At 36.6% G+C, this 27512-nt stretch overlaps 1 protein-coding gene across 1 annotated transcript in view; it reads right to left on the bottom strand.

Annotated features, from left to right (window-relative positions):
• Nucleotides 1-27512, bottom strand: part of CDK19 (cyclin dependent kinase 19) — a 121697-nt gene that overhangs the window by 20446 nt on the left and 73739 nt on the right. Inside the window, exons 5-6 of the mRNA XM_031504391.2 lie at nt 15659-15716; nt 14278-14409 (exon numbers count right to left, since the gene is read on the bottom strand). Coding sequence (XP_031360251.1) covers nt 14278-14409; nt 15659-15716 — 190 coding nt within the window. The remainder of the gene's footprint in view (nt 1-14277; nt 14410-15658; nt 15717-27512) is intronic.

Here is a 27512-nt window from a genome sequence, read left to right as displayed (position 1 = left end):
AGGAAAACTTTTTTATTTTTTCTAATCTAATAAATTAGAAAATATATTTTAAAAAAATTAACTTTCATGTATGAGTCTAAGAGATAAAAAAAAATTATTTAACCAGAGTTTAGTTTATTGTATTCGGAGTAAAGGAACACCAAGAAAAGTCTCTTGGTTGTTGCAATTATTCTGAGACTCCAAACTTCACTTGCTGTCAATGGTGGTGTTTGGGCCATGCTGCCTATGAGACACAGGGTGTCCTTAAGAAAAAGTACTGCTCTCCTTATGTAGGAAATAAAGAAATGAGCCATCACATTCTATTTACCATCATAGTCTATTTACCAGCTCCATTTCCATCATGTTACAGGTGTGGAGCTTGAGGTGTCCCAATATATAATCCTTTCTTCCAACCTCCCTTACAGGAAAATCTGATAACATTTAATTCAGACTTTACAGTTTTGACAGGGTGTAACCTGCTCTGTGTGTTGCATCACATTCTCGAGGTTTTATCTTCCTTTGATTTTCCTATTAGCCTTATCTGCATGAAAACAAGATCTTTAGCTGTTGAGATTTTATCTACTCAAGCAACTAATGCAGCATATTAATCACAACTGCTGCCTGGGTAGTAGGCATAAATTATCTACTCCAGAATGGAATCTATTTATTAATTGAAGAATGGAATCTTCATTTAACAGTATCTATTCACTTATTTTCATATGATAACGAATCCTTTTGGAGATGGCTTATCTAGAGGCCAAAAGAAATGCAGCTCTCTTAGTTTTCATGGCTTTATACAGTGTTCATTGTCCATCACATTGTGAGGGAGAGTCCAGGCCACTATTCATTATTACATTCATAAGTGTTCTATCCAGACTGACCTTATCCTTTTAATGAAAAAAAAAGGTAAAATCTAGTAATCCAGTATTCTCCCTGACAGCAAAATGGAACTTCAAAAATAGTTTTTCCTTCACCACCTGCACTGTGTGAGAGAAAAGCCACTATACAGTGTACAGAGAGTGCATTTTAAACCCTCTAAGAATGCAGAAAGACAAACATAGTACCAACTGGATATTGTGTCTGTATAAACATTGGAAACCTCCACGATGGTGTTATAATTTTCGGTGGGATGGCATTATTGGGCAAGTCAAACATAAGACTGCTTTAACTTTGATCAATTGTTATATTTTCTAGGAGTTCACATGCTGGTGCTCAACCCTTTATGTTTCTTGCCAGATATTCTTCATCTCCAAAGAAGTAATATAAAGTAATCCAAAAGACTTGGTACAGAAAACCTGAAGCTTTAATTTATGTAAGAAAAGATTAAATATATAGAAAAGGCCTTGCAGCCATGCAGCTCACGCAGGTCAGGGTCTTCTCTTCATGAACATTTGATGTAACCTGATCTTGAACACATCCTTGGCATATATTGATACCATTCACAGTTAATGACTTTCTGCCAAGATTAGTTAGTTCTTTTGTTTGTTTCTTCTAAAAACATTCATAATTTGCAATAATTACATATCACATGTGGCACTTTTTCAAGCAGGAATGCTTCATTAAATTCTGCTAAGTTTAAACACCTCATAGATACAAGCAATCTTAATAGTATTTATCTCCTCACTGTTCACAGTAGTCAACCAAATACAAATTTTAGGTCTAACAATGGGGAAAAAGTCCTTGTCTAGTGTACCATTTAAGGTTTTCCATTTATGAAGCTTAAAAAATAATTATTATTATATCTACTTCAAATATATTCCAAGTAAACACCTACTACTCAGCAGTGGGCACTGACAGAGCAAACCTTAAAACACACAAGTAGTATTTTTCAAGTACAGTGTATTATTATTCTAATGCACATCATCTGCCTCGCTAAAGGAGCTTCTTATAATGCAATTTTAAAATTTCATTAAAAATAATTTTTTTTAAAAGCAAGCACCAAAATGAGTGGCAAAAATTATCCAGCAATTAATTCTCCCCTCTCCCCTCTACTAATGATCAAGACAGTGAGTGGCCTCATTGCTCCTGAGCCAAAGCTAAAACTCCTGAAGGCATCCATTTATGTCCCAGACCCACTGAAAACTGGGACAACAAAGGTCCTACAGATTTGAACTCGGTACTAATATTTCCCCATCTTCGGAGGAAATGTTTTCCCATCTTGATGTCTTGGCAGGATGCAAATAAGTTTATCAGAGTAACACAAACATTCCTGTAAAGATGGTTCTGTTCCCTACAGTCTTTTCTACTGTCACTCGGCTTCAGGACTGATCCATGGTGAAAGGTTTTTGTTGATGTTCTCCTCCACCCCCGAGACTTCCAGAGTCCTCACTTTCCCCAGGTTTACACTGGACCCCAGTGCAAGCCAGTTTTGCTCCCAGGCTCTGAAAAGAGGGGTAGGAGTGACTCTTATCCATGCAACTTCCTCAGGTTCCATTCAAACGTGTTCTCCACTGAAATATCCTTCCACTATGACAAAACTTCTCAAGTACTATATAATTTTATGAAAAGAAATAAACCCCAGCCTTTTATGGATGGACACTTGTGATTGGTAAACAGACTACCTATATAAATGCCTGTGTGCACAGATTATTAAAATATTTGTATGGCTGCCTATGTCCCAGTTTTAAAATCTGGGACTCTAATAGCTTTATAGGTCAGCTGAGAAAATCCTACATGTCCTGCTCTACTTCAGCACTGTAGCCAAGAAGCAAGAACAAAGGGATGCTGTTTCAATGATAGGGCTGATTAAGCAGACAAATGCTTGTGTATTCTTTCATTTCTGTGGAATAATAATCTCATTTCTGTATTTTTTCCAGTATCTTCAAAATATTCTTTAAGAATAGTATGACCACTTAAGACAATAAGACAATTTATTAAGCAATAGCCTTGACTCATAAAAGGAAACATCTTTTCCCATGCATTTTAAGCAAAAGTTTTCACTGAACACAGGACAGAATCCAAGATTAAATACATCATAATTCTTAACTATATCCAATAAAAGAAATAAAGAAATGATCTCATAATCTTATAGAATTCTTCAATAAAATTCTCTTAAAGAAAGCAAGTAAAGACTTGGAAAACATCTATTTAGGTGCAATCAATCTGAGGAATTTATCAGTGAGGTTTAGCATAATAGCATCAGTACTTGACCAAAATGCTTTTTTCCTGTTGTTGTTTTGAACATTTTGAACACAAGGTCTACTCTCTTGGACACATATGAATGCTGGTAAAGGCAATGAAGAGCAGGACAGACAGCAGAATACAGCTTCCCTGCACATGCCAAGGGCTAATGCAACAACCAGGCTACCCAAGAGCTAGTTAGCAAGACCTTAGCCCATACAGGCCACCTGTAAGAGCTACAGCATTTATTTAAGATCCTCCAAAACTTTCCAGTCAAGGCAAGGACAACAAACACATCAATGGACTGAAAACTTAAAATGGGGCTGTACAGGCAAATGTGTCTAAGTTTTTCAAATAGCCATCAACTGGTTTAATAAAAAGATATAACCTCTATCAAAAAAAGACTCCATCTCCTGCTGACCCAACAGCACATTCTAGACTGACCTGGAATCTTTACACACAAGACTCTAGGAGCACAGAGATAGTATTGAAAAAGAGTTTATTGTTTTTAATGCTGGTTTTAGCATTAGAAATTAGATTTAAGAAAATAATATATCCTTAAAGAGGGATTTCTTTAGTCTGGTAAGGTGAACAAAACATGCCTGTTACATATGTTCTGTTATAACACATATAGACAAGGGAAAGTCCTTCCCATTCATACATTAAGTTTTTATGTATTTCATTTAGACTTTAGTCAGCAAAAGAGAAGGTCGAGGAAGTGGTTACTAGCCTTTTAAACTTGACACCTTCTATGAAGAAGTGAAAATGGGGTCAAACATTTTCATGTGACAGGCTTTTCAAGGGGAAGCAAAAAATGGTGTCAGTGGGTTAAGGGTCAGAAATTTGCTTTCACTCTGATGTTAGGAAATGTTGACCAATTTTTAACAAACAGCATCTCAACAGACCTTGACTAAAGAATAACTTACACTGTAAAGACACGAAGATGACTGTGCTGCAGACAGAAACAAAACCTCCCACTAATCCAAGGGATGTTCAGAGCCAGCCAACCATGTATCTAAGAACAATGTTTTATTTCAAAAGTGCATCATCTGTGCTATGATGTAATGTCAAGATAATTCAAAACTTTTAACTGCAAAACCATACTAACTTGAATTAATAATGAAATGCACATCCTTACTTTTCTTTTTACCTCTATGCCTTCATCCTAGCATTTTAAACTAAGCTGCCTTCTTCTTATGTTTGCACTAACAATTGAATACAATTAATACAATTCTAAATTTTTTTAAGAATCTTGACTAAAATTCTGAGTTCATTTAAATAAATTGTTATTTTCTGCAGTGCTTTAATGGGCCAGGATTTCAACATTCTCTCTTAACAGAGGTATTCAAGGCTGTCAAAATACTTTCTTTTCCCACTTAAATTTCTATTCCTCAGTATATCATTAAATGAAGATCCTGGATTATATTATTTCAGACTTCTGCTATGCAGATACATTATCTAGCTTGCAACATTACACTAAAATTACTGTGCTAAGCTTGACAACACAGGTACAATAGATTTAATACAGGGAGTGGCAACAAATCCAGAGGCCCTAAGTGGTCTTTTCATGCAGCAAAAATGTTATTTCAAACAGCAAAATCCTGTAAAATAACTTAATCCTTGATTTTCAGAACTTCATATCCAATAATCTGGAAATTCCAGGTTTATGTTTCTATATGAAACATTGTATTTAAAATGTGCAGATTCCTGAAGACAGGAATCATCAAGACTGATACCTTACCAACAACTGTAACCCCATAACACAAGAATTTGACTTTTTCCAGCAACTAAACCTTCACCAACATTATATTGCTTTTGCAAGGATTTTCAGTGACTGTCTTCTCAAAGACTCCTCTCCCGCCTCAACCCATGAATCCTACATACCATACTGTCATCAGCAGTTCTTTAACTCCTCACTTGTGTCTCCAAGACTACTACTACATAAACCAGGTGATCTACTATATTAGCTAGCAGCAGAGCAGCTCACTTCCTCAGGAGCATAGAGTGATGATTGCATGAATGCAGAATAGAGTGACAGTTCCATCTTCTTCCTCCTCTCAGTTCTTCCAGAATCTGGGGTTGCTACAGCCTCAGCTGGTGTCATTTCAGGACAATGAATTAAGTCAGTGGGACAATCATTTACTTCTGGCATGGAAAGGGTGTTATAGTCTCACGTTTTCCCTAATCCTAAATCTTTAGATGGTTGGAGATGGTAGAGGAACATTATGACAACTCCATCACCTCCAAGACTTAGTAAAAAACATACTGCTACTTTTGGTTCAGCAACAGCCATACTTATACCTCCAAGGGTCCAAGAAGTACCCTGGCAAGCTTTGTGGAAACAAGGGAAAAAAGAAAAAGGGCCTTTCAGTGACAACTCTTCAAAAGTCTCTTCAAAAGGAATGTAAGGGGTGATAAAAGGCACCTTTGTAGCTTCAGGGCTACTTCCTGCTAACAAATATCAAACTGTAGCAAGTAAAGAAGTATGAAAACTTATTGCAAAGGTCATTAATCTCTCTTATACTGCAAAGTATTAGGCGGGTCTAATACAGAAATTGTTACTATTCTTCCTGTGATGATGACTGAACTAACAACAGGCAAGATCAGACACTGTTAGGTAAAATAGTATTTACAAAACTTTTCAGGAAATATGCATAGATCTGCATTTCATAAAATCATGTGGAAAAAATTACTGACAATAGCAAATAAGAAAGCAGTACATATTCTTTGAAAGGGAAATATAAATGCAAAATATTTTAATAAAACAGCTCATTTTGTAGACAGTGGAACTCTTTGCAGGTTAACTCCATGCTAACTAAAGAGGAACAGTGAGTTTTTTATCTGTTGTGTGCTCTCACTCGCCTTGTGTCTTTAACTATTTGAACTTTTTAATAGATCCAACATGTCAGAAATTTCAGAGCTAACAAGGTGAGCAAAACCTGCGCTATCTGGTAGATTGAGTTATAACAAGGAACATCTGTGAAGAATACTTTCTTGGACTGTTCCACTTCAAAAGACATGACAGTCTTTTCTAGAAGATATCAAAGATTCTGATACCTACTTTATTTCAGTCAGTGGAGAGGAATGTGCATGAAGAAACCTTGCCTCCCAGACAGTACCACTGGAGAAGCTTCTTTGTCCTTCCAAACAGAGTGTTTTACTTTACAATATCTTAACATGTCTGTTACTAAGGTTTTCAGCCTTACAACTATTTTCAGTAAGGCATTGACAATAACTCCAACATAATTATAAGCAACTCCACTGGATAATACATGAAACAAACTGGTGTGAAGAGTAATTCTGCTGTCAATCACAGTTATTGACAAGAAGTCAACTTATGAAGCAATCACACCTGTCCTGAAAACCAGTCATTCTACTCAATCAGTGCTGTAATGTTGAAAGTTTCAGTTGATAATTGCTGAAGTAATTATGCTTGATGATCAAACTGAAGGATCAGCTAAAACAACTCCTCTGCACCAGAAGTATGCATCTTGTTAGGAGAGTAGGCACTTGGTTTTCAGCCAAAATGAACTTTTAGGAGCCAACTTTTCAGATTTGGTAGCAAAAAGTGCACATTAAAAGCTACTCATTACTGCACAGTACAGTGAGAGTAACATGTTTATGGAACCAACTTTCATGAGAAAAATTCCTGTCTTACTTCCCTAAGTAATCTTTCTTTTAAAAAAAAATCTAAATCTTTTTTTTAACTGAGTTCATGGCATATGTTGCTCAGGAAGATTAAAGAATCAACATGCAGCTGCAAAACTCATCTATCTGCCTGGTAAAGGGCAAAGTCAGTGAGATACTAGGGAAGAAAAAGCTTGCCCAGGTGAGTCCTCATGGTTATTAACAGTTTAAAAGAACATAAAGCTAATACTTGGAGGAAAAAGATTTAGAAGGAAAAAAGACATGGAACTAAAATTATGACCAGTATAGAGGCTTTTTAGCCCACAAATCATTAACGACTCTTGATGCACATAGGACTAAGTGTAGACAGAGTTTTAAAGGCACCTCTTGCTCAAAAGTGGGTTTTTATCTCAGAGGTATTGCTACAGAGGATATTCTGTCTTCTGAGTATTTTTATCTTATTTTTTCTGCTTTAAAATAAGCCATATACAGTTAAGTCTTAGTAATCATCATGCAGCAGCAAATCTGTCAAAATACTAAACAAAATGGCAAAAGCATCCAGTACGTCCCTTCATAAGTGCTGCAAGGGGAAACAGTCGTAAGAATAGAAAAAGTAGTGGGTGACCACATGTGGAAGTTTACAGGTTAATTTACCAAGCAATCCAAATCAGGACAATTAGCAGATTGTAGTTGTGTTCAAGATTTAGTGGTTTTGTTTTTCTTTTCTTTCCTTTTTGCTTTTTTTAATGTCCAGAATGTGTAAATGTCTCAAGTTAATTGCCAAGAGACATCTCAGTTTCTCAGACAAATAATCCATTCATTGAGTTAAGAAAAACAATTTACAGCATACTTGTACTGGAGTTCACTATTATCCTTAACTGACTTTGTCTTCAGGACAATACCATTAAGTACTGTCCTCAATTTATAGATAATGAAACAACACTTGGGATGGAATAAATTAAGTGTGGCCAACTACATACAACCCTTGGGACTGAATCAGTATTTAAAGCCAAGTCTTTTGAGACCCAGCTTACTGTCCTAAGAAATGAAACTTAGCCTGCCTGACATTACAGTATGTCCATTGGTTTTATACCAGCAGGGACAGGCCAGACCCACAGCACCGTGCTCATTCTTCTGACTATTAAACTACTACACACCTCTCAGACTCTTCAGAGTTGACAATGACCACAAGCTGATTTCCAGACTTAACATATTTGAGAAGCAAGAGTAATAGAGGAGTTAGAAGAAGGAAGGAACTAGAGCACAAAACAGTTGATAATGTGTCAAAGTGTGCAACAATCCTGCAGACAATATTCCGTGAGTTGCTGTCAGCATCCCAAGCTTCCCAAAATACTAATATAGCTTTAAAATGTTCTAATTAGGTGATCTAATAATCCTTTATATAACTTTACCTTTCTTAGATTATTGTAGTAAAAAATGCTCTCTATTTTTTAATAAAAGAAGCTTGTATAGTATTTTAGACATATTTTACTATTTTAGAGAGCAAGAAGAAAAAACAGCAGTCAATCACCCAGTACCTGCAATAACTAGATAAGAGAGCAACAATTAATCCTTGCTATTAAAATATTTTGCCTCTCAGAAAAAGCATAAGAACAACTTTGATAATAAATATTTAGAAAGTTTACCACATGCCAAAACAAGTTTAACACAAAATATCATCTGAATCCAATTACCCCTCATGTTGTATAACATTTTCCAGGGCTCCCTTCTCAGTGCAGCCTGAGATTTTCTTTTCAGCGTGCATAAATGAGTATTTTCTAAAACTCTCTAATTTAGTTTATTTTTCTAGTTTTTCCACAACCCCTTCTTCAAATCACAACTTCTCACAAACAAGAATGTGAATTCTTATACAGCAACCAAATGCTGACCATGGATTTGTTCTTCTTAATTATTTCTCATGGAGGCTAAAAAGCAGTCCCCCTGCTCCTGCGGCTCCACAGATGACAGGTGGGAACCTCCCCTGTACATTTTTCCTGAAGAGTTTTCAATCTTCTGGCTGATCCCAACTGTAATTTCTGGTTTACCAGATTTTCCAGAGAGGTCTTCTTTTTTTTCCTTCCAACCCTCCCAGAACATGAGACCAAAAGAGCTTCGGGCATCAGTCCAAGATTTCCAGAGGCCCCACAGGCTGGCCAGCATGCCAACAATCTGTGCATGCACAGTAGGGACATCTGATGCACTTGGAATGTGTGGGACTCACTGCATGGGCAATATGGAACACATATGCACATATTTCCATCCTAAATCCTACATAATACACCCCAGATATTTCCCTCTCTTTTATTCCTTCATGAGGTCAAATGGAATTGTTGAAACTCTGACAGATCCCAGCATTTGTTATAAATTCATTCCTTCTGATACACCAAATATTTTCCTGTGACATTTGCTTTCAAAGGTGTTTTGGTATCTGCTTATACCTTTCACACATTTCCAGCTTTCATAACTGCATGGTACTCTGGAAATAGAATGAGGTGGCAGTGCACTACCAAGGCTTTGAATTACAGTTTCTCTACATCTAAGTCTCACTTGGGCTGGTAAATGCAGTTGCCACAGAGCCATTTCTGACATTTCTGCTATAATGTAGAGAAGTGCAAAAAGGTACCTAAGAAATGGAGATTTCCCAGGTTTCCAGATTTATTTTTCACTATAAACAAGCCCATCTTTTTTTTTATTGTTCAGGACAGTGTTTTAGCCTTGCTTAATGGGTGGTTGAACTTTAAAGAATTCTTTTGTGAATAAAATCCAAACTATCTAAAATACTATAAGTCATCTGCCATTTATCAAACATTAAGCTATTGCTTTAATTAAGGCAAGTGGTAAAGAGAGGTAAGATAACAAGCTTGTTTGATAGCACTGATAACTATACAAGCTGCAGCTTGATAAAAACAAGTCATAATTATGTTATTACCTTGATATGCTACAAGATGCCTCAGAATGAATCATATTGGAGACTGCCACATGCTTTCTTAAAAACCAATGATGAAAGAGTTTTTTACTATTTGCTTCACCTACTAAAACATTCTTTTCTAATCTGATGTTCCCAGAGTGAAAAAATACACTCTGATTAATGTCTCCTTTCAAGCTCAAAGTCAGCTTAACTTTTCTTTCATTTTACCATAGTCATTTCCTTTAGTTTCCTTAAAATTAAACTGCAGAAGTCTTTGCTCATACATGAAAGCACCATTGTACCTTGCCACTAACTTCAGCCTTGTTTCTTCAGTATTTTGAGCATAAAGGCATTTTGTGTTGTCCTGGACTTTCTAGTTGTTCAGTAATTTTATAAAAGTTTTCATGATTGCAAGCAATTTACATTTTTGCAGCTACTTGGTTTCACCTGAAGCTTGTTCAAGTTACTTTTATTTGCAGGTTTTACATCTTTGCTGAAGTATTAAGACCTGATGAACACAGAGAAACATATTTTGTTTTTGAATTTTGATGCTGAAAATGCAGGAAACCTTCACAGGCAATAATGAATTTAGTACAAATTCATATTGAGGTAAAGGAATAGAGAATGAACTTTGGTTTCTACACCATTTTCCCAATTTGCATTCATCTGGTAAGTTAGTTACTTGTAACTATGGCAACAGATATTACATGTGAAACTTCTTTTAACAAGTAGGGCTTACATTACAAATATTCACAATAAAATATTACTCTCCATGAAATCCTAGCATGGGCTTTTTATTATCCTTTTAACATGGAGAAAGCAAAAGCTATTTCTGCTTTTCAGCAACAATATTTTCCTGATTTCTACATCTCTTTAAAACATGTTATATATAGGATGAACAACTATCTGTTCTGCAAGGAAATAAATTAAAAGTAGAATATTTACTTAGTAGGAAGAGACAAACTAAATAAAAGACAAATATCACTGAAAAGTCACACCTAAAATAATACTAAAATATACTTATGTATTGTTTTGTGTAATATATAGCACTTTCTAAACAGATTGTATTTACTCCAAATTTCCCTCAAACCCTTAAAATGCAACTAAGATCAGGTTCAGAAATCAAAGACAAAAATCCTGAATAAGTCAAAAGTCAAATTCTAATTTCAGTCTTTGATCTTGTATGAGAATTATTTACATGCAAGCAAGCACACCTAAAGGCTTTATTACAAAAATAAAACCAAATTCCACACTATAGTAGACAGTGTCCAGGATATTTTGAATACACTGCTAATAATTAAATTATATGTGAAACAAAGATAAGAGAGTATTACATGTAGAATACAAAAAAAAAATTATATTAAGTAAAATCAAGATGAAGTCAGTAAAAACCTAAGCAAATATCTGAATCATATAGCAACTCTTGGACAATGTTAGGACATTGCAGAAGAGAACTAATGACAATGACTTCATGGTAAATTCAAACACAAATATTTCTCACTATGACAAAATCGAAAGAAAACTCTGCTTTTAGCCTTATCTTAGTTGTATTTACTAATCAATAAAAGTTATGTATTATCCAAAAGACATGGGAAAATAGCTATGGAAAACAAGTAGCTACACTAAATAATATTTTTCCCCCATAATTTGCTGTATCTGATCACCTTTCTTCAAAATTATTGTTTCCAACTTAAGAGCATTTAAATGAGAATCTTACTTAATTTCTGAGTTCTAACTAAAAGCAACACTTTAGACTTCCTGAAAATTATGTAATATTAAGAGATATTAAAATCGTATTTCTTGCACAGAGACTTAAGAGAAAGTTTTAAGAGTTGCATCTTTTGCCAAAAATATTAGTGATTGAATTAAACTCACTAGCATGCTTAGCTCATGAAAACAGCCTTTTTTAAAGTGCACATAGTGCTAGAAGCAAAACACAAGTCTGGACTCAATAAACTGCATGAACATCATCACTACTGTCATTTTGTTACTCACTTCTTCTCTTTGCCTTAAAGCTGCATTTAAATAGATCAGCTCCATGTACCTTTTTTCTCTTCAATCACATGTTCTCTAACCCTTCAGTCAGCCTACAAATCTCAACTTGCAATTCTCCTTGTTTTCATTTCCGTATTTTTTATTTTGCTGCCCAAACAGTTTTGAGTGCCCTCAGCACTCACACTGAATGCCAGGTACTATGTAACCATTCACACCCCTCCTGGGTGACTCACTGGTGTGATACAAGAAATAAAAGCCTCAGAAATAATAAACTACTAGCAAAACCAGATCTCACCAAAGTACTATCATCCCCTGACATTTCATAGGAACTTCTTGCCTGTGTTTTAGTATAGACTAGAGATCCCTCAGGGCAAGAACTAAGTTATTTATGACATAATTAAACAAACAACAGCATTATACTAATTCACCCTTCAAAGAGATACTCTGAGATAGTGGTACATATCACTCACCCAAATCTCCAAACAACAAGCCATCTATCAAAACCAGGTAGCTGTCAGTTGAGGTAACTTCCCTGTACCACACATGCAGGTCACTCAGTAATCTGGTCCATTCACATCAGTGTTCTCCACTATGAACAAAGGGCAATTTAAGCATCTGATCTGTAGGTGTTTGAGGCAATCCTGTTGGTATTTTCTTTAAAACACTCCAGCAAACACAGATTTAGTAGTCAGCAGCCCATTCTGCATAGTGAGAGATGCAAAGCAGGCCATAAGAGTCTGCTCCTGCCACTATGGATCGTTCCAAAACCATGCAGGAGACAGAGGCATTACAAGGCTCCATCCCCAGCTCCCACTGGAAGCAGATCCCCTGAGATGCCTCTGTCTCAGGCGAGGTAGAGCTCCAGAGGGAGGGTGCTGCCATGCAGGAGTCAGTCTGCAGGGTGACACTGGGAGAGACACTCTGGTTAGGGCACTGGGACACTAGCAAAAGGAGCTGTGAGAGGAGGTGAACAGACCATGGGGCATCATGGAGAACAAACAGAACATAAGCAGGGTCACTTCAGGGATGCTGAAAAGATTTCTAGTGGACTTAGGGGTAAACTATATGTGTCATCCCTCAGATCTGCTGTTGAGGAGGAAGGAAGAACCTGCTTGGGGATATGATAATCAATGGCAGCCTTGGTTCTAACGACCATGGAACAGTGGAGTAACAAAGGCAAGAAGCAGAGGTAACCAGCATGGTTAGAAGCTGGAGAATCTGCTCCAGGAGAAGATAATGAGGTACATGGGCTTGTTCAGACTGAAGAGGAATCTATGAGCAACCCACCCAGAACCTACACAGAGGTGACCATGATGATGGAGCTAAGGCCTTACAATGGTATACAACAGAAGAGCAAGAGATTATTGGCATAAACCAAAACAAAAGTTGTAACTAAGTATAAAAACAATTTCTTTGCTACGAGGATGATTTTGCAGTGGAGCAGGTTAACCAGAGAGGGTGTGAAATCTTTGTTCTTAGAGGTTTTCAAGATGTAGCTGGACAAATCCCTCAACAGACCAGGCAGAATTCATAGTGGGCACTTTTTTGAATAGGAGCATGAACAAGAAACCTCCCAGGGTCCCTTCTGACCTGACTGAAACTGTCTGCAGTTAGTATTTTTCTTTGGACCAGGTTTTTGGTTTTGAAATGGATTCGATTTTCCTTCTGATACTTCAGCTTTTGCTGCAGAGTTTTCCTAGAGTACACAAATAAATTCCTGCACTGGAGGATTCCAAATGGAAGAGGAAAAGCAATAAAGAAATGGGAAGCGCAAGTCTACATCAACAAGTCAGGTGTCAGTTCATTCATTATCCAAACTTTTTGCTGTATATGGTAGTTGAATAAAAAGGAAATACTTTTAAAAAAACACACCATGAGCCTTAAAAGTGTTGATCCACCCAAGACAACACTCAAACTGAGATGCCAGTACAACACAGTATTTTGTAACTCTCTGAACAAAGGCCCAAAGAGCATCTCCAAAAACTTCTGCAACAGAAAAATGCCTGCCAAGAAAGCCACCTCTGTACTCATAGGAATGATTTAACACTATTAAAACAAGGTCACTGTTTCCTTTGCACTTCAATATATAAGCCAATCATGCCTCCCATACACCTCAATGCTAGAATTCTCTAGACTGCTGGGCTGTTTCTGGAACTTACTATGGCAGAAAGCGCCTGGCTATCAGCATTTCCTGAACATGGAGCTTCGTAAGTTATCAGGAGGAAATGATTTGCACATTATGCACAGCACAGGAGCCCAGCCTTCTACTTATCAAGACACACATTTCATAGAAGCATCTGGACATGTAACACCCTACAAGAATGCCACAGCTCTTTCCCTTTCAAAGGTTTACAACATTACAAGATCTCTAAGGCAATATTAAGAAAACATACATACCAATTCAAAGGATATTACTGTTTTAAAAACAAAACAAACTAGATATTTAAAATGTCTAGGTTATATCAAAATACAAAAGCACAGTCCTCAAAAAGTTTTAATCTTGATTAACCCTTCATGGATGGGATCATCTGCTACTACTTCAGTGACAAAATCCCAAAACTAGCTGGTCAGCTGAGCAAACTATCTATTATAGGGCTACTATCCTTAGAGAACTTGCAGGCAAACATCTTTCTTACAGGACAACTCACCAATGGCCTTTGTGTAATGTCTGGCCCCAAGTAACAGCTCTGGAGCTCTGTACCAGAATGTCACCACAACCGGATCCAAGTCTGCCAATGGCTTCAGAGGTGAGTTAAACAGTCTTGCAAAACCCATATCAGCTGGAGAATGAGGAGAAAAAAATGGGAAGAATATTCAAATTTTAATACAAATAAATCAAAATTCAACAGTATTGTCAAAAACAATTACAACAACAGCTCAAAAACATTAAATATTACAAGTCAAAGTTTCTAACAAAATAAAAACTACTTACAATAATACTGGACCAAATTTTTCTAAGGCTAAATTCCATTTAATTAATTCCTAAAACTATGAAGGATAATATCTGATGTGTTTTGCTGTTGTAAAACTTTACATACTACAGATGCCTGTTCATTTTTTAAAACTGTAACAGAAACTTGGTTAACTGAAGTCAACAGTAGTAGGTCTCTAATGTACATTTTCTCCTTTACTTTTATACATGCTTGCAAAACTGTGAGTCCTTGTGACTGCTATATATTTACCCAAAGTGCAAAATTAAAATGACTGCAGTGTAGATTGTTTTGCACTGTTTTTCAAGGCATGTCTCTGAGATGCTTTGGAGGACTGAGCTCCAGAGTCAGTCAGCATGCACTGTTACAGAAGTGTATTTTAAAACTAAGCATTCATTCTATAGAACTCAGAAGTTCTCCTTAGAATGAGCCTGGTAAGTAACCGTAAGAAATGCTAGAGGGAAAGCACAAAATTTGGTGTACTGTCAAACCCACACATTTTAAACCCAATTCAAATCTAAAACTTTTCTTTCACACAAACTTCAGTATTACCACAAGATTTATTTGAAATAGGTAATATCCTAAAACCTAAAATAGGTAACATCACTAAAACTGAGAAGGCAATTCGATTTTGGATAAAGACCATCACAGTTACATGTGTTGCTCACCTTGACACCAAATAACTTCTGCATAACAAACCTTTTGATTTCTACAAATATGTGCAGTAATGTTATTTATATAAAAATAAAAAACCAAACACAATTCATAAGTAACAATGCTAACTTATGCTAACTAATCATAGTAGAACTCAAGAGAAATCTCGTTATTGCCACTGTTCTCTGTGCTTATAACTTTTTTGTTTCATACAGATACTTTTATGTCTCATCCAATACCCTTGGCAAGTTTAGAAATGCCTAATTACATATTTGGAATTTCTTAAGTCTGTATACCCAGTGAATGAGATTTAAAATTGAACTAGAGGCTGTAAATACATACACTCAAAGAATACTGAAGATCTGTTTCTATCTTACACAGAAGATGCATTTTTTTATTATAGCAATTTCTCAGCTGCACAATAAAATTTTCTCAAAAAGTTTACCTATTTTGACTCTTCCTCTTTCAGGACCTTCCCCCATTACCAGAATGTTTGCTGGTTTCTGGAAAACAAAAGCAGAATTTTTAGCTGATCAGCCTTTGATGATTACTTTTGAGAATAATAAAATTACATACATGTATTTTATAACTAAATCATGTCTACAAATAACTTTAGAAATCTAAAATTATCATTCCTTTATCTTGCTGACATTTAGTTTTTCTCTCTAGTTACCAATTTCACAATTAGAAAACAGAAATATATTTTGACATTTCACAGTAAGAAATGCCATCTTTAACTAAATGTGCATTTCTATTGTTACTAGAATAATCATATTCACTGGAGAGATTTTCTTCTAGGGGAAAGTTTTATATTAGGCTAACTTTTATGCTACACATTAATAATCTGGCAGGAACAACTTTTGCTGGCATAACTTATTTAAAGTGATGCCAAATCTTGGTATACAAATGCATAGTTGAGAGCCATTTCTGTTTTCATCCTATATAACTACATTTTTAGAGCTGTGTTTGTTTTTAGTGTACGAATTATAAAAATCACATGGGCAAAAGCACTTTTTTCCACAAATTTGATTTCATGCTATGAGAATTCTCTTGAAGCAGGAGTATTCACACACAACTACATCCCAAAAGCTTTTGAGAGTGCAGACAGCAGCTTTACAAGTAGAACAAAACCTTTATATGCATTTTTTGCAATCTATTTGTTTGCAACCAGCTGTTTGTGAACACCACATAAAATCTGCACATGACATCACAGCAATTGTTCAGCAATTAGCATCTAGGTTCCCTCAGACATCAATAGTCATTCCTTGGAAGCTTTTGCCCTATTGTGTTAACAGCTGTAAAAAGTAAACAAGATTGAAAACATTAAGGGATTTGAATGAAGAGATGCATAACAAAGCTTCAAAGCAGAAGTTTTCGAATGTTCATCCAAACAATAATTATATTTAAATCTTTAATGCCTGCAGAAGGGTCTGCTCAAGCAGGATTTATTCAAGAATCTGAAAGAGATGTCCAGAAAACCAATGAGTGAATCTCACTTAAATTCTCAGTTCTTTGTCACTATTTACCTGAAATGAGATACTCAAACTAGAGTTACTCATTTGATTCAAAACTACACATCTTTAGCTTTTTTTGGAAAAGCAAACAAACAAACAATAAAAAGCACCCTACTTCACCTCTTCTTTCTCCTTCCTCCAGGAAGCTGTTCTTCCCACCCCACACCCATTGTTTCTTCCCTGGCTCCAACCACTGCCTCTCTTTCCAGATGCCTCTTTTATTCTTCCTTTTTTAATCTGTAATTCTCAACACCATCACTGACTTTTAATTCTCCAACATATATTGGGACCATTTAAGGGGCAAAATGCACTCCCTTCTTGGAAAACACAAGCCATTTCAACTGACCTTGAGCAAACACCAGCAAATCTAGGAAAGAAGATACTTGCTCTTAGGTAATATTTAATGACAATAAAATCAACACCTCGAGGCAATTGTAGAACTCTGGTTGTACATTTATGTATTACCCTGAATTGAATATTCCAGAGAACAGAACAATCACTATCTGCATATTCAGTAACCAGGCAGCAAGAGATGCATGCAAGTTCACACTACATTTTACCTGTTAGAAATCAAATGGATACAATTGTCCTAACCAAGGGAGCAAAACTCCAGTTTTCTTGATTAAATTCTTCCTAAACTTTTGCCTAGCAACTTTGATTCAGAGTTGAGTATGGTGAGTTTGCTGGATTGATGCACTAAAGCCAACTGTATGAGGTTCAACAAGGCAAAGTGCTGTCTCGTGCCCTTGGGTCACACCAATCCCATGCAGTGCTGCAGGCTGGGGAAAAGTGGCTGGAAAGCTGTAGCTGCAGGCATTGGAACAGCCTGCCCAAGAAACTTAGAATCACTATCCCTGGAAGTTTTAAAAAAACCAAGGATTTGGTACTTGAGGGTATGGTTTAGTTCTACACATGGTGATGTGAGGTTAATGGCTGGACTCAATCTTAGAGGGATTTTTCAATCTTAATGATTCTATGAATCAAAAATACTTCAATAGACCTTTACATTCAGGATTGGATTTTAAAAACTATAAAAATACATTTACTTGTCAAGCGAAGCAAGCTGATAAAAATGTTATTACTGCACTGATTTATAGGTTAGGTTGTTTCTAATAATTGAATTAAGTTGTAATAAATAAACATTCCAATTCAGAAGATTTTGTAAGATAAAAATTAAAATCTAAGAAGAAAGGACTTTCAGAACTCACAAAAGCTGTATTTTATCTTTGGCAATATAATATTCTCCAAGCAGCAATTTATTCACAGAAAAAAAACTCCCAACTCTTTTATCTGCTGACATAATCCACAATATTCACAAAATATTTCAGGTTGGAAAGGACCTCTGGAGATAACCAAGCCTCAAAGGAGGGTTACAAATTACAGCAGACTGCTCAGGCCTAAGCCAAGTTGGGTTTTAAACTTCTCCACAGATGGAGACTTCACAGCCTCTCTCTCAAACTTCCAGTGTTTGACCACTCTCACAGTAAAAAAGGCTTATCAATACAGTACATTTACATCTACTGCCTCCTGTTCTGCCACTGGGTAGCACTGCATGGAGTCTGGCTCAGTGTTCTTTAATCACACTTATCAGGCACACATACACATTGATAAGATCCCACATGAGCCTTCTAGAGGCAGAATAGCCCCAGCACCCTCAGCCTCAGAAAAACTCCCCAAAGTCCTAGGAGACTTAGTGGTCCCATGAATACAGGAGATATGCTAGGTTAGAGCCTATGGAAGCAAGTGACTTGTCCATTTATATATTTTTAAAGCCAGAATGTTTAGAAGAGATGTTGTTCTGATTAAAATTTAAATCTGTTCTAATATGTAATCCACTGAGGATTGGAACCCTGCTTAGGCCGCCTGCAGAGAAACATACTGATTTATAAACTTAGCAGATGTCATGTTCATTAGCTCTTGTGAACCCCTCTGAGAGAGTCAGGGGCAGGGGAAACAGGGAAGGAATAAAATGGGAAACAATTAAAAACTTTAATTGAGCAAAATAGTAAGCGCTTCTCCTGAGGCACCACCACCAGTGGGAAGACAGCAGGGATTTCAAGAATGGCAACCTGATGCCTGCAGGATCCCCACTGTGTCAGTAACACTGCATCGTGGCACCTTCCTGAGAGGTTATAAGTCTTGATTCCAACCTGTTTTTTAAGTAACAAGAAGTCTACATCTCAACCTCTTATTCCCACATGAGCAAATTAACCACTTGATTATCTACTAATCAGCACTTTCTAAGTTCCTCTTGCTAATCAGATCTGTTCTGGCTAGGAAAGGCTTTTCAATGCATATATGCTAAACCAGATGGGACCCATCTTCTTGAGATGCAATATATGATATCCAGTTCCTGTGCCAAATAATTTTTATTTAATAAAAACAAACAGCTTCAGAGGAGCTTAAAATATAGGTCAAATATTCTGTGGTTGTTTCATATAATAATGGCTTGAATATTGTAAAACTCTTCCCAGAGTCTTCACAATGCACATACCATGGTGAGAGAAACACAACCCTCACAGAGCAGTAGTGCTCAGCTAAAAAAGAGGCACCAAGGCAGAGCAGCAGAACTTCAGGTGCTCAGGTATGGAGGAAAGATTTTGGTTTACCTCAGAGAGAGTAATTTGGCATCAGAGATCCTCAGAAAACTATGCTATGAAGGTTTCTATCACAAGGTAAGAGAAAGGACTACTGAAGGAGAATTCAAACAACCTCTGCTTCTTGGAGAAGGTAGAACATGTTAGCTCTACCTTAGTTCTTAGCAATCTCTGAAAATGTAGCATTTAAATATCAAAACATTTTACTCCAAGATCATCACTTAGTCAAAAATAAAACTACAGCCTAGTATACTACAGTTACTGTACAGCTGCAAAAATCAGGTATTAAAAAGCCCCACACTTTATTTATGTTCAGGCTATATATAAGTCATAAACACCAATCTAGCTACTGACACAAATCCTACTGTCAGCTATCTGATGAGGAAAACAGAATTTTAGCTGGAAGGAACCATCAGAAACCAAGCAGCAGCTAAAAGACCGAAAGTTGGCACATACTTAGAATAAATTGTGTCTCTATCCAAGAGGACAAAATTTTAATAAAGAAAGTTTGAAAAGCCCTGCTTAAAATCATTAACTAACTCCTCTAGAGTAGTAGTTGGGTGAGACAACCCAACAAGGAGTATACTTTTAAACCAGTTACATCCTAATTAATAATCTATTTTCCTCTTACTCTCCCCCTTTGCTGAGAACACAAACACCAGCTGGGAAGCAAAGTGATGCTGCTGCATCTCCCCCTACCTAGTTGCTATAGGAACAACAGAAACAGTAAGAATTAGGAGTCTCACATTTAATATAAGCCACAAAAATGAACAGGCAAATCCCTGCTGAGAAATTCAGTTGAGGTTTGATGGTCTAAAAAACATTTGCAAAAAGAGCAAGGTTAACAGCAACAAACAGTCGAAGCAAGAAACTGAAATACTTGCAAAAAGGGAGGAAGATGACAATGATTCTTTATGAGTCTTTACAAGAGGTTCTTTACAAGTAATATGCATAGATAATAACATTTACTTTTCTACACTGGTGGAGGAGAGGGAAAAAAACAATTTAAAAAATCTTGGTGGAAGAGGAATTAAAATGTCAAATTAACAAATGTGTTTTCACAAATACTAGATGTGTCATGACTGGGACTCGTACAGACATCCATGTCAAGACACACTTCTAATTTTAATATTTAGACAGTAAAACAGAAGAATGGTTGAAAGAAAATAAACCATCTATGGTATTAAAAGAGTATAACAGTTCAAAACAGGAACAACAACCTAACAATAGATGGCAACACTTCAGTTTTAAAGGTTGTTGTGATCTCCTTAATACAGCAGTGACACAATTCATAAGAGATTTGGTGCAGAATTAGTCCTATGAGAAAATGTCCATAGGGGTATACCACTTCCCATAAACAATTCTTTATTGTTTATATCCAAACAAATGTGTTTCCTTTTTGGAATGTGCCACTGGAAAAAGAATAATATCAAATTAGGAGGCATCTATTGTAAAAGAAATTGCAAACCTTACAGAAAAGCTCTCCCCACAGTTAGTGACACTGCCTTGTGATAAGGTCTTTTCAAGTCTCCATTATTTGAAAAAACAATTGTAAACAGAACAGTGTTGATATATAGAGACACTTTCATTTCACAAGCAAGAGGAGAGCAATAGTATTTTTGTCTCAGCTTTCAGCATGCTGCTCCCCAAATGACAGAGGTCCTGAGTGAGATGGCAGTGCTCCACTCTGCAGGCACTACTCCAAAGACCACTGAACCTCTCAGTTCAAGATTAAGAGGGAGATGCTGATTGTTCATTGAAATGTGCAAACAAAGCTTTTGTTTTTCTCATCTGTAAGGAAAATGTAGGCACTTCCCTGCCTTAAACCAACACTGTTCAAACCTAGTGCTCAGATCAATAAACTGGCACACAGGTACTAACACTGCTGGTAACAACTGAGCTAAATTAAATTTAATTTTAAAAATTAAAGGTTCTTAAAATATTTTATTATGCACTGCAAACCTCCAAATCATTATCATTTCCATTTAAGATACTTCCATGTATTGAAAGGCATGCAGGAAAATTGTTATTCCCACTTCTCTTTTTCAGAAAACTGTTTGGTCAACATTTTTCTGATACTGAAGCACTAGACAGAAGTATACCATATAGAGTAAAATATTTCCACATCTGCTTCTTTTTAGCCTTACATATTGCACACTCATATAAGAGTCACTACTCTGATTACATAACATCACTTTCAGTTTGGTTTTTATCAGCTGTTATCCTTAATGTTATAAAAACCCAACCATATTTCATTACATTTTTGGCCTAGATTTGTAATCATACTATTTTCTTCCATTATTGCTCTATTCTGTTGAAATTATTCACCTTGCAAAGTAATATCTTTAACAAATCCCATCAAGATAATTATTATTTCATCTGAATCAATAATGTAATAATACAGATATTATCAAATTATCAAAAGGCCAAACATAAAGCTGATTACAACAGCACATGATCTAAAGAGTCAGCAAACTCTCAAGGCATACAAAATGCTTTGAAATGGTAGAGCATTCAAGTGAACTTAAAACTTATTTAAATCTGAAAAGGAGGAAAAAAAAAATGTAAACACTAAGTAAATAAAAAGAACACGGGGAAACAAAGAGTACCACAGAATACTTTTATCTGATCAAGCAGAGTGCTTGTGCCTCTGGGATAACAGATTTTAAAAGGAAAAAAAATGTTATTGCACAGAAGTATTTGAGGTCAGATTAAAGAAGAGTGGGAATATATAAGAGAAACTCTGCAGACACCAAGATCAGTGAAGAAGGAGGAGCAGGAGGTGATCCAGTCTCTGGAGCCAAAACTCTCCTGCAGCCTGTGGTGCAGACCATGGTGAGGCAGGATGTTTCCCTGTGGCCCATGGTGATCTACAGTGAAGCAGAGATCCATCTGTAGCCTGTGGAGAAACCCATGCTGGAGCAGGTGGATGCCCAAAAGACAATTGTGACACAGGACTTGAGATCCCATGGGGGAGCCATGCTGAAGGACCCATGCTGGAGCAGCCAGTGAGGAACTGAAATCCATAGGAAAGACTCCTCAGGGAAGTTCATGGAAGAGTGTCTCCCATGTGAGGGACATGGCAGTGGAGCAGGGGAAGGACTCCCTCCCTGAGTGGCAGAACCAACATGGGATTAACTCACTGCTAACCCCATTCCCTATCTCCCTGTGCCACTGAATGGGGAGGAGGTAGAGAATTGGGAACAAAGTTAATCCTAGGCAGGAGAGTGAGGGATGTGGTTTTAGGATTTGTTTTACTTCTCATTATCCAGCTCTGATTTCAATTGGGAATAAATTCAACTAATTTCCTTAAGTTAAGCCTGGTTTGCCTGTGATGGCAACTCGTGAGTGATCTCTCCCTGTCCTTCTCTCACCCCATCAGCCTTTTTTTTTTTTTATTTTCTCTCCCCTGTCCAGTTGAAGGGGTTTTGGTGGGCACAAGGCATCCAACCCAGGTCCAACCACCATAAAACAGTACACAAAATTTTACAGCTAAGTGTCACCAGACTGTGTTTAAAAAGTTCCCAAAATTAATTTTATTACCATTAGAGGAATATTAGTGACAACAGAAACATTTAAAAGTGCACAGTAACTTTTTATCTCCACTCTTAGTACTTATAAAATAATTTTTAAAATTAAATGTGTACAGAACTAATAAAGGAAAAATGCTTTCATGGGATTCTGAGATATGGAAACTGCATATTCAGTCAAAAACCAAGTTGTCAGATTATGGAAGTGACTTATGTATTTCTACATTATGTATTTCTACTAGTCTACATTCTACATTATGTATTTATGCTATTATGTATAGCAGCTGATCAGATGTGGTCAAAATAGGCATTTAACTCCAGCTACCATGAATTCTATAGCAACTACATCTGCAGAATTTACCTAAGACTGATGGTAAAACATATTACTAACTAGAAGTAGGAACAAAACACACAGAAGATACCTGAAATATTTCTTTGGAATGCCTTAGGTAAAGATTTTGGTTAAACACATTCCTTGCTTGTATTCAGTATGTGTTGAAAAGGGAAATGTGCTCTTTTCATATGTAAGCTAGTTATCAAAGAAATATTTTCATGCTATATACTCTTATAAAACATGGCATAAAAAGCAAAGGTAAAGGAAAGCAGAAAAAACCCCAAACTGTGGCCATAGTGCAACCATAGATTGGCATATATTTCTTTTTAAAAAGTCCATTAATTAAGCTTAAGGTGATCTAGCCCTCAACAAAAGCAAAGATGTCACTACACAGGCTTCATTTCAGACTGATTTCAACAGCCCAAGACTCTGGATACTCATCTGGAGGATCAGCCAAAATCATAGAATGCTTTGAGCTGGATAGGACCTCTAGAGGTCATGTGGACATTTTGCAAATGTCAAATTTGAAGCTGCATCAGATTACTCAGCATCATGACCAAGGGAGCTGCAAGTCTCCAACACTGGAGGTTACCAAGCCCTTCTGGTGGGCAACACCTGGCAAAAAACTGTTTCCCATCACCTAATCAAAATGTCTCTTGTTAAAACATAGATCTGTTCCCCCATCCTCCTCCTGTAATCCTCCTTAAGAAAGCTTCACCATTTCTACAACCTCCATAGCTCAAGTCCCCTCAAACCACTCATGCTGCCGAGCTGAGTGGCAGGACAGCTGAGGCTCACAGAGCATCTCTGTCACCCTGCTGTAACCAACCCTACTGCACCTTTGGCTGAACAGCTCCAGAGCCATTTAGCACCAGAAAAATAAATCTGAGATGTCAGCGTCAGCCTGGAAGTCCAGTCTCTAGAACAACTTAAATATTTCATCAAAGGGAAAAACAGACTTTTCCACTCCCACCTTCATTTTAACCAAATCACACATATCACACATAGATGTACATTCTAATTAAGTTACTACTCCTTCAGTTACTCTCATATATAACCACTCAATTAAATCCAGTGGTCAGGTAGAATATTCATGTCTCTGACTTGATTTTTCATAAGTCAGATGTTCTCTTGAGATGTAATTAAGCATATACCTCAAGTGATATTAATTCTTTAAATTCACTCCCCTCACTTCTGTCTAGGCCTTCCCCAGAAATGGCCAAAACATCCATGCTCCTTATAAGAATACTCTGGTTCAAAATCCATCTGAAACAATGGTTTCTTAGGCAATTGCTAGATAAAATATTTGACTTATAAACTCAAAGATGCTTTGATTATTGTTGAAACAAGAAAAGACTGTTCAACAACTCTACTCCCTGGTTAACCAATGGATAATATAGTTGCACTTACGTCATTGGGAAATGGACTATACACACAAGAGGAATATGAAATAAGAGTAATCACAAGAAGATAATATAATTCTGGGCTGCATAAAAGTTCAGAAATGAAACAGTCTTCCTTTCACACACCATTTCAGGTTTCTTATGGCTGACAAGGCATTAAACCAATGCACGACAAAAAAAATAACAAAAACTCCAGACAAGCTTGGATGCTGGGCATTGCTTTGATTAAAACAATCTTTACAATATACCAGTGTACCAATAGTTTCAATCCAATCAATGCTATGCAATTTAAGTGAAAAAGAAAAGAATGAAAAAAATCACATTAGGAGAATGCCAAAACATTTGACACAAACTAAATTTTATGTTGCTATGCAACATTATCCAAAGCATTCTGCCGTTACTAGTGCTGCAATAGCATACTTGAACTTAAAATGTTACATGCAACCTTGAGAAGGATAAAGAAACAAATATGATTATAATTTTTCAATGAAAAATAAAAGGTCATAATACAAACGTTCAAATAATATTCTGAATTCACATTGTCCCTAGAATTTTCAACAAACTGCAGTACACACTCCAGCAAAATTCCAATGAAGATACCCAGCAACCATCTAGAGCCTTTTTTTTAGACCTTGCCTGTGCTTTTTGGGAGCACCAGGCATAGCACAGGACAAGACAGACTGTCCAACCTCTGCTACCCCATTTCCAAACTGTGATGTGCACACGTGAAACATTACAACACTACTAATTTCTTCACCTTTTTAAAAGCAAAAGCCAGGAGACAGTAAGTCTGACAGAACACTAATATAAGAAAGCCTATGCCTGTACTAAGCTTAGGACTAGAACTTAAGAGAAGGGGGAAATGACATGATGCAATTCTCACCTGTTCCTTGCATTACTTTATTTCTGTTACAGCAGCATGAAAAATAGATACCATAACTGCTAATTCTTTCAGTTGCAGCACTAAATTCCAACACTGCCAAAATCTGGTATTTGTTTTACATTCTGACAACTCCTCTTGATTTAGTAGGGTTATTAAGACAGGAGCATGAAGCCTCTATCCAATCAAACAATAAATGACTGAAAGTGAGACTGGTGACAAAATCATAAAACATTTTCTTAATTGCCTTTCACAAAGTATTTTTGGCAGTAAAACTCCAATATCTCCATTCCCCCAAGAGTCTGGTAGAGTCAAATAATTAACAAAGCTTTTCTGACTGCAATAAATAATATAGTACCAAATGAATAGATATAAATGTAACCCATTTTCATTACAAACAAGCTTCTGCTTGGATAGCTTAGATTGACTGAATTAGGTTGAAATACTAAAAGCCTTTAATGGAAATTTCAAAGGAGGAAAAGAATAGGGTAGCATGATTACCTGAAGTGGTTACTTCCATAGTGAGTGGATCTTAACGAGTCCCCTTTTGTCTGCATATGGAAATGGGCATATAGCTGAAAGGACTCAGAACTATGGAATACATTTTTCTTTTGTTATTGGAGTATAAACTTGGCAAGATTTAGAAAAGCAGTAAAAACATTTTACAGGACTTTAACAATCAAAGGTTTATGTCTAATAGTATTTAATATATTTTTATTAGCTTTTGTCACTTTATTACATATCTAATTTTGTAGCATCAAGCTATATTTTTTTATTCATTTTCACATATGCTGTTTTTCTATTCTCATTATCTCAAGAATAAAAAAGTGAAATGCCATCTCTTCTTCCCTCCTTCCTTGATGTTGAGTCTAAAGACTAAAAATAACCCTTACCTATATGAGCCATTCAAATGCTTGTTATACTATAGCATCAACCTTCTCTGTGTGGAAACAATCTAGATCAGTGATTTATAATGTAAGACAAATCCTTATATATAGTCTTTCTTGGAGCATCTTCTTAAAGCAATCTCCCACATTCCACTCTTTGCAGGGCTAGGTTAAGTGTCCCTTTTTCCTCATGATTTGTCCAGCAGATCAGTTTTCATGTTTCAAAAAGAAATTTTATCACCCTAATACAAGCCTTGTGCCTACAGCAATACTGACTGGGACATAACAGTCGTCTGGACCTTAAGGTCTCAACCTCAACATCCAGTTACCATGTTTAGGCAATTAACTGATGTATCACTTGAGGCAGCATGACCCCAGGTGTCTTGAAGTGCAATAAAAGCAAATGCAGACCCCAAAGCAAGCAGATAGACAAAGTACCACTGTTCAGCTGACACATGCATTACAAACAAAGCTAAATAAAACATAACCTTTGAAACCTGTCCTAACAGAAGCTTTTCTCCTAGTTATCACCATCACCCTGTTCACCTCAGGATGCAGATTAAATCTCTCTTTATCTCTCAGTCAGTTCTCAGCTTCCTGACTTACAGGAGATCTTCAGGCTCATGAAGACTCTGACTTTTAAGAAGACAAGCATCAATGGCCAGCTTCTTCAGCTGTTGTATTTCAAACCCAGTCTTGTAACATTAAGTTAGAGGAGTCTTGTGCTCCTAGTTTTTTGTTGGTTTTCCTTAAGTGTCTCCACCTGAACAAGTAGCTATGAAGTCTTTTAAGTAATCAGTAAATGCAGCCAGACAATGGCATGCTAAAACAAGGTCACAGACACTTATTTCCACTGTTCTTCAGAGCACTTGTTTCACATTAACCAGACTACAGAATCCCCACTCCATCTCAAGACTTGCCCTGCCTCTGCAGCCCACATCTCCATTACAGTACTGTACTCCTTAAAGCAGGGTCCCTGGGTAGCTACAGTGCTCACCCCAGAGCCAACCCGCTCATGTGCTCAAGGTGCTCTGTCATGGATGGGGCTCAACAATTCCCTTGGATGAAACGGCACTGATAAGATTTTATGAGGCAGTATTTACAAAGTTAGTAAAGAACCAACAAGATAGGATGATGTTATAATTATTCATAAA

Source organism: Lonchura striata, chromosome 3 (assembly GCF_046129695.1).
Source record: "Lonchura striata isolate bLonStr1 chromosome 3, bLonStr1.mat, whole genome shotgun sequence".
In the NCBI taxonomy this organism is placed as follows: domain Eukaryota; kingdom Metazoa; phylum Chordata; class Aves; order Passeriformes; family Estrildidae; genus Lonchura; species Lonchura striata.
The sequence above is the reverse complement of the archived record's forward strand: the minus strand, read 5'-3'. Positions and strand labels throughout refer to the sequence as shown.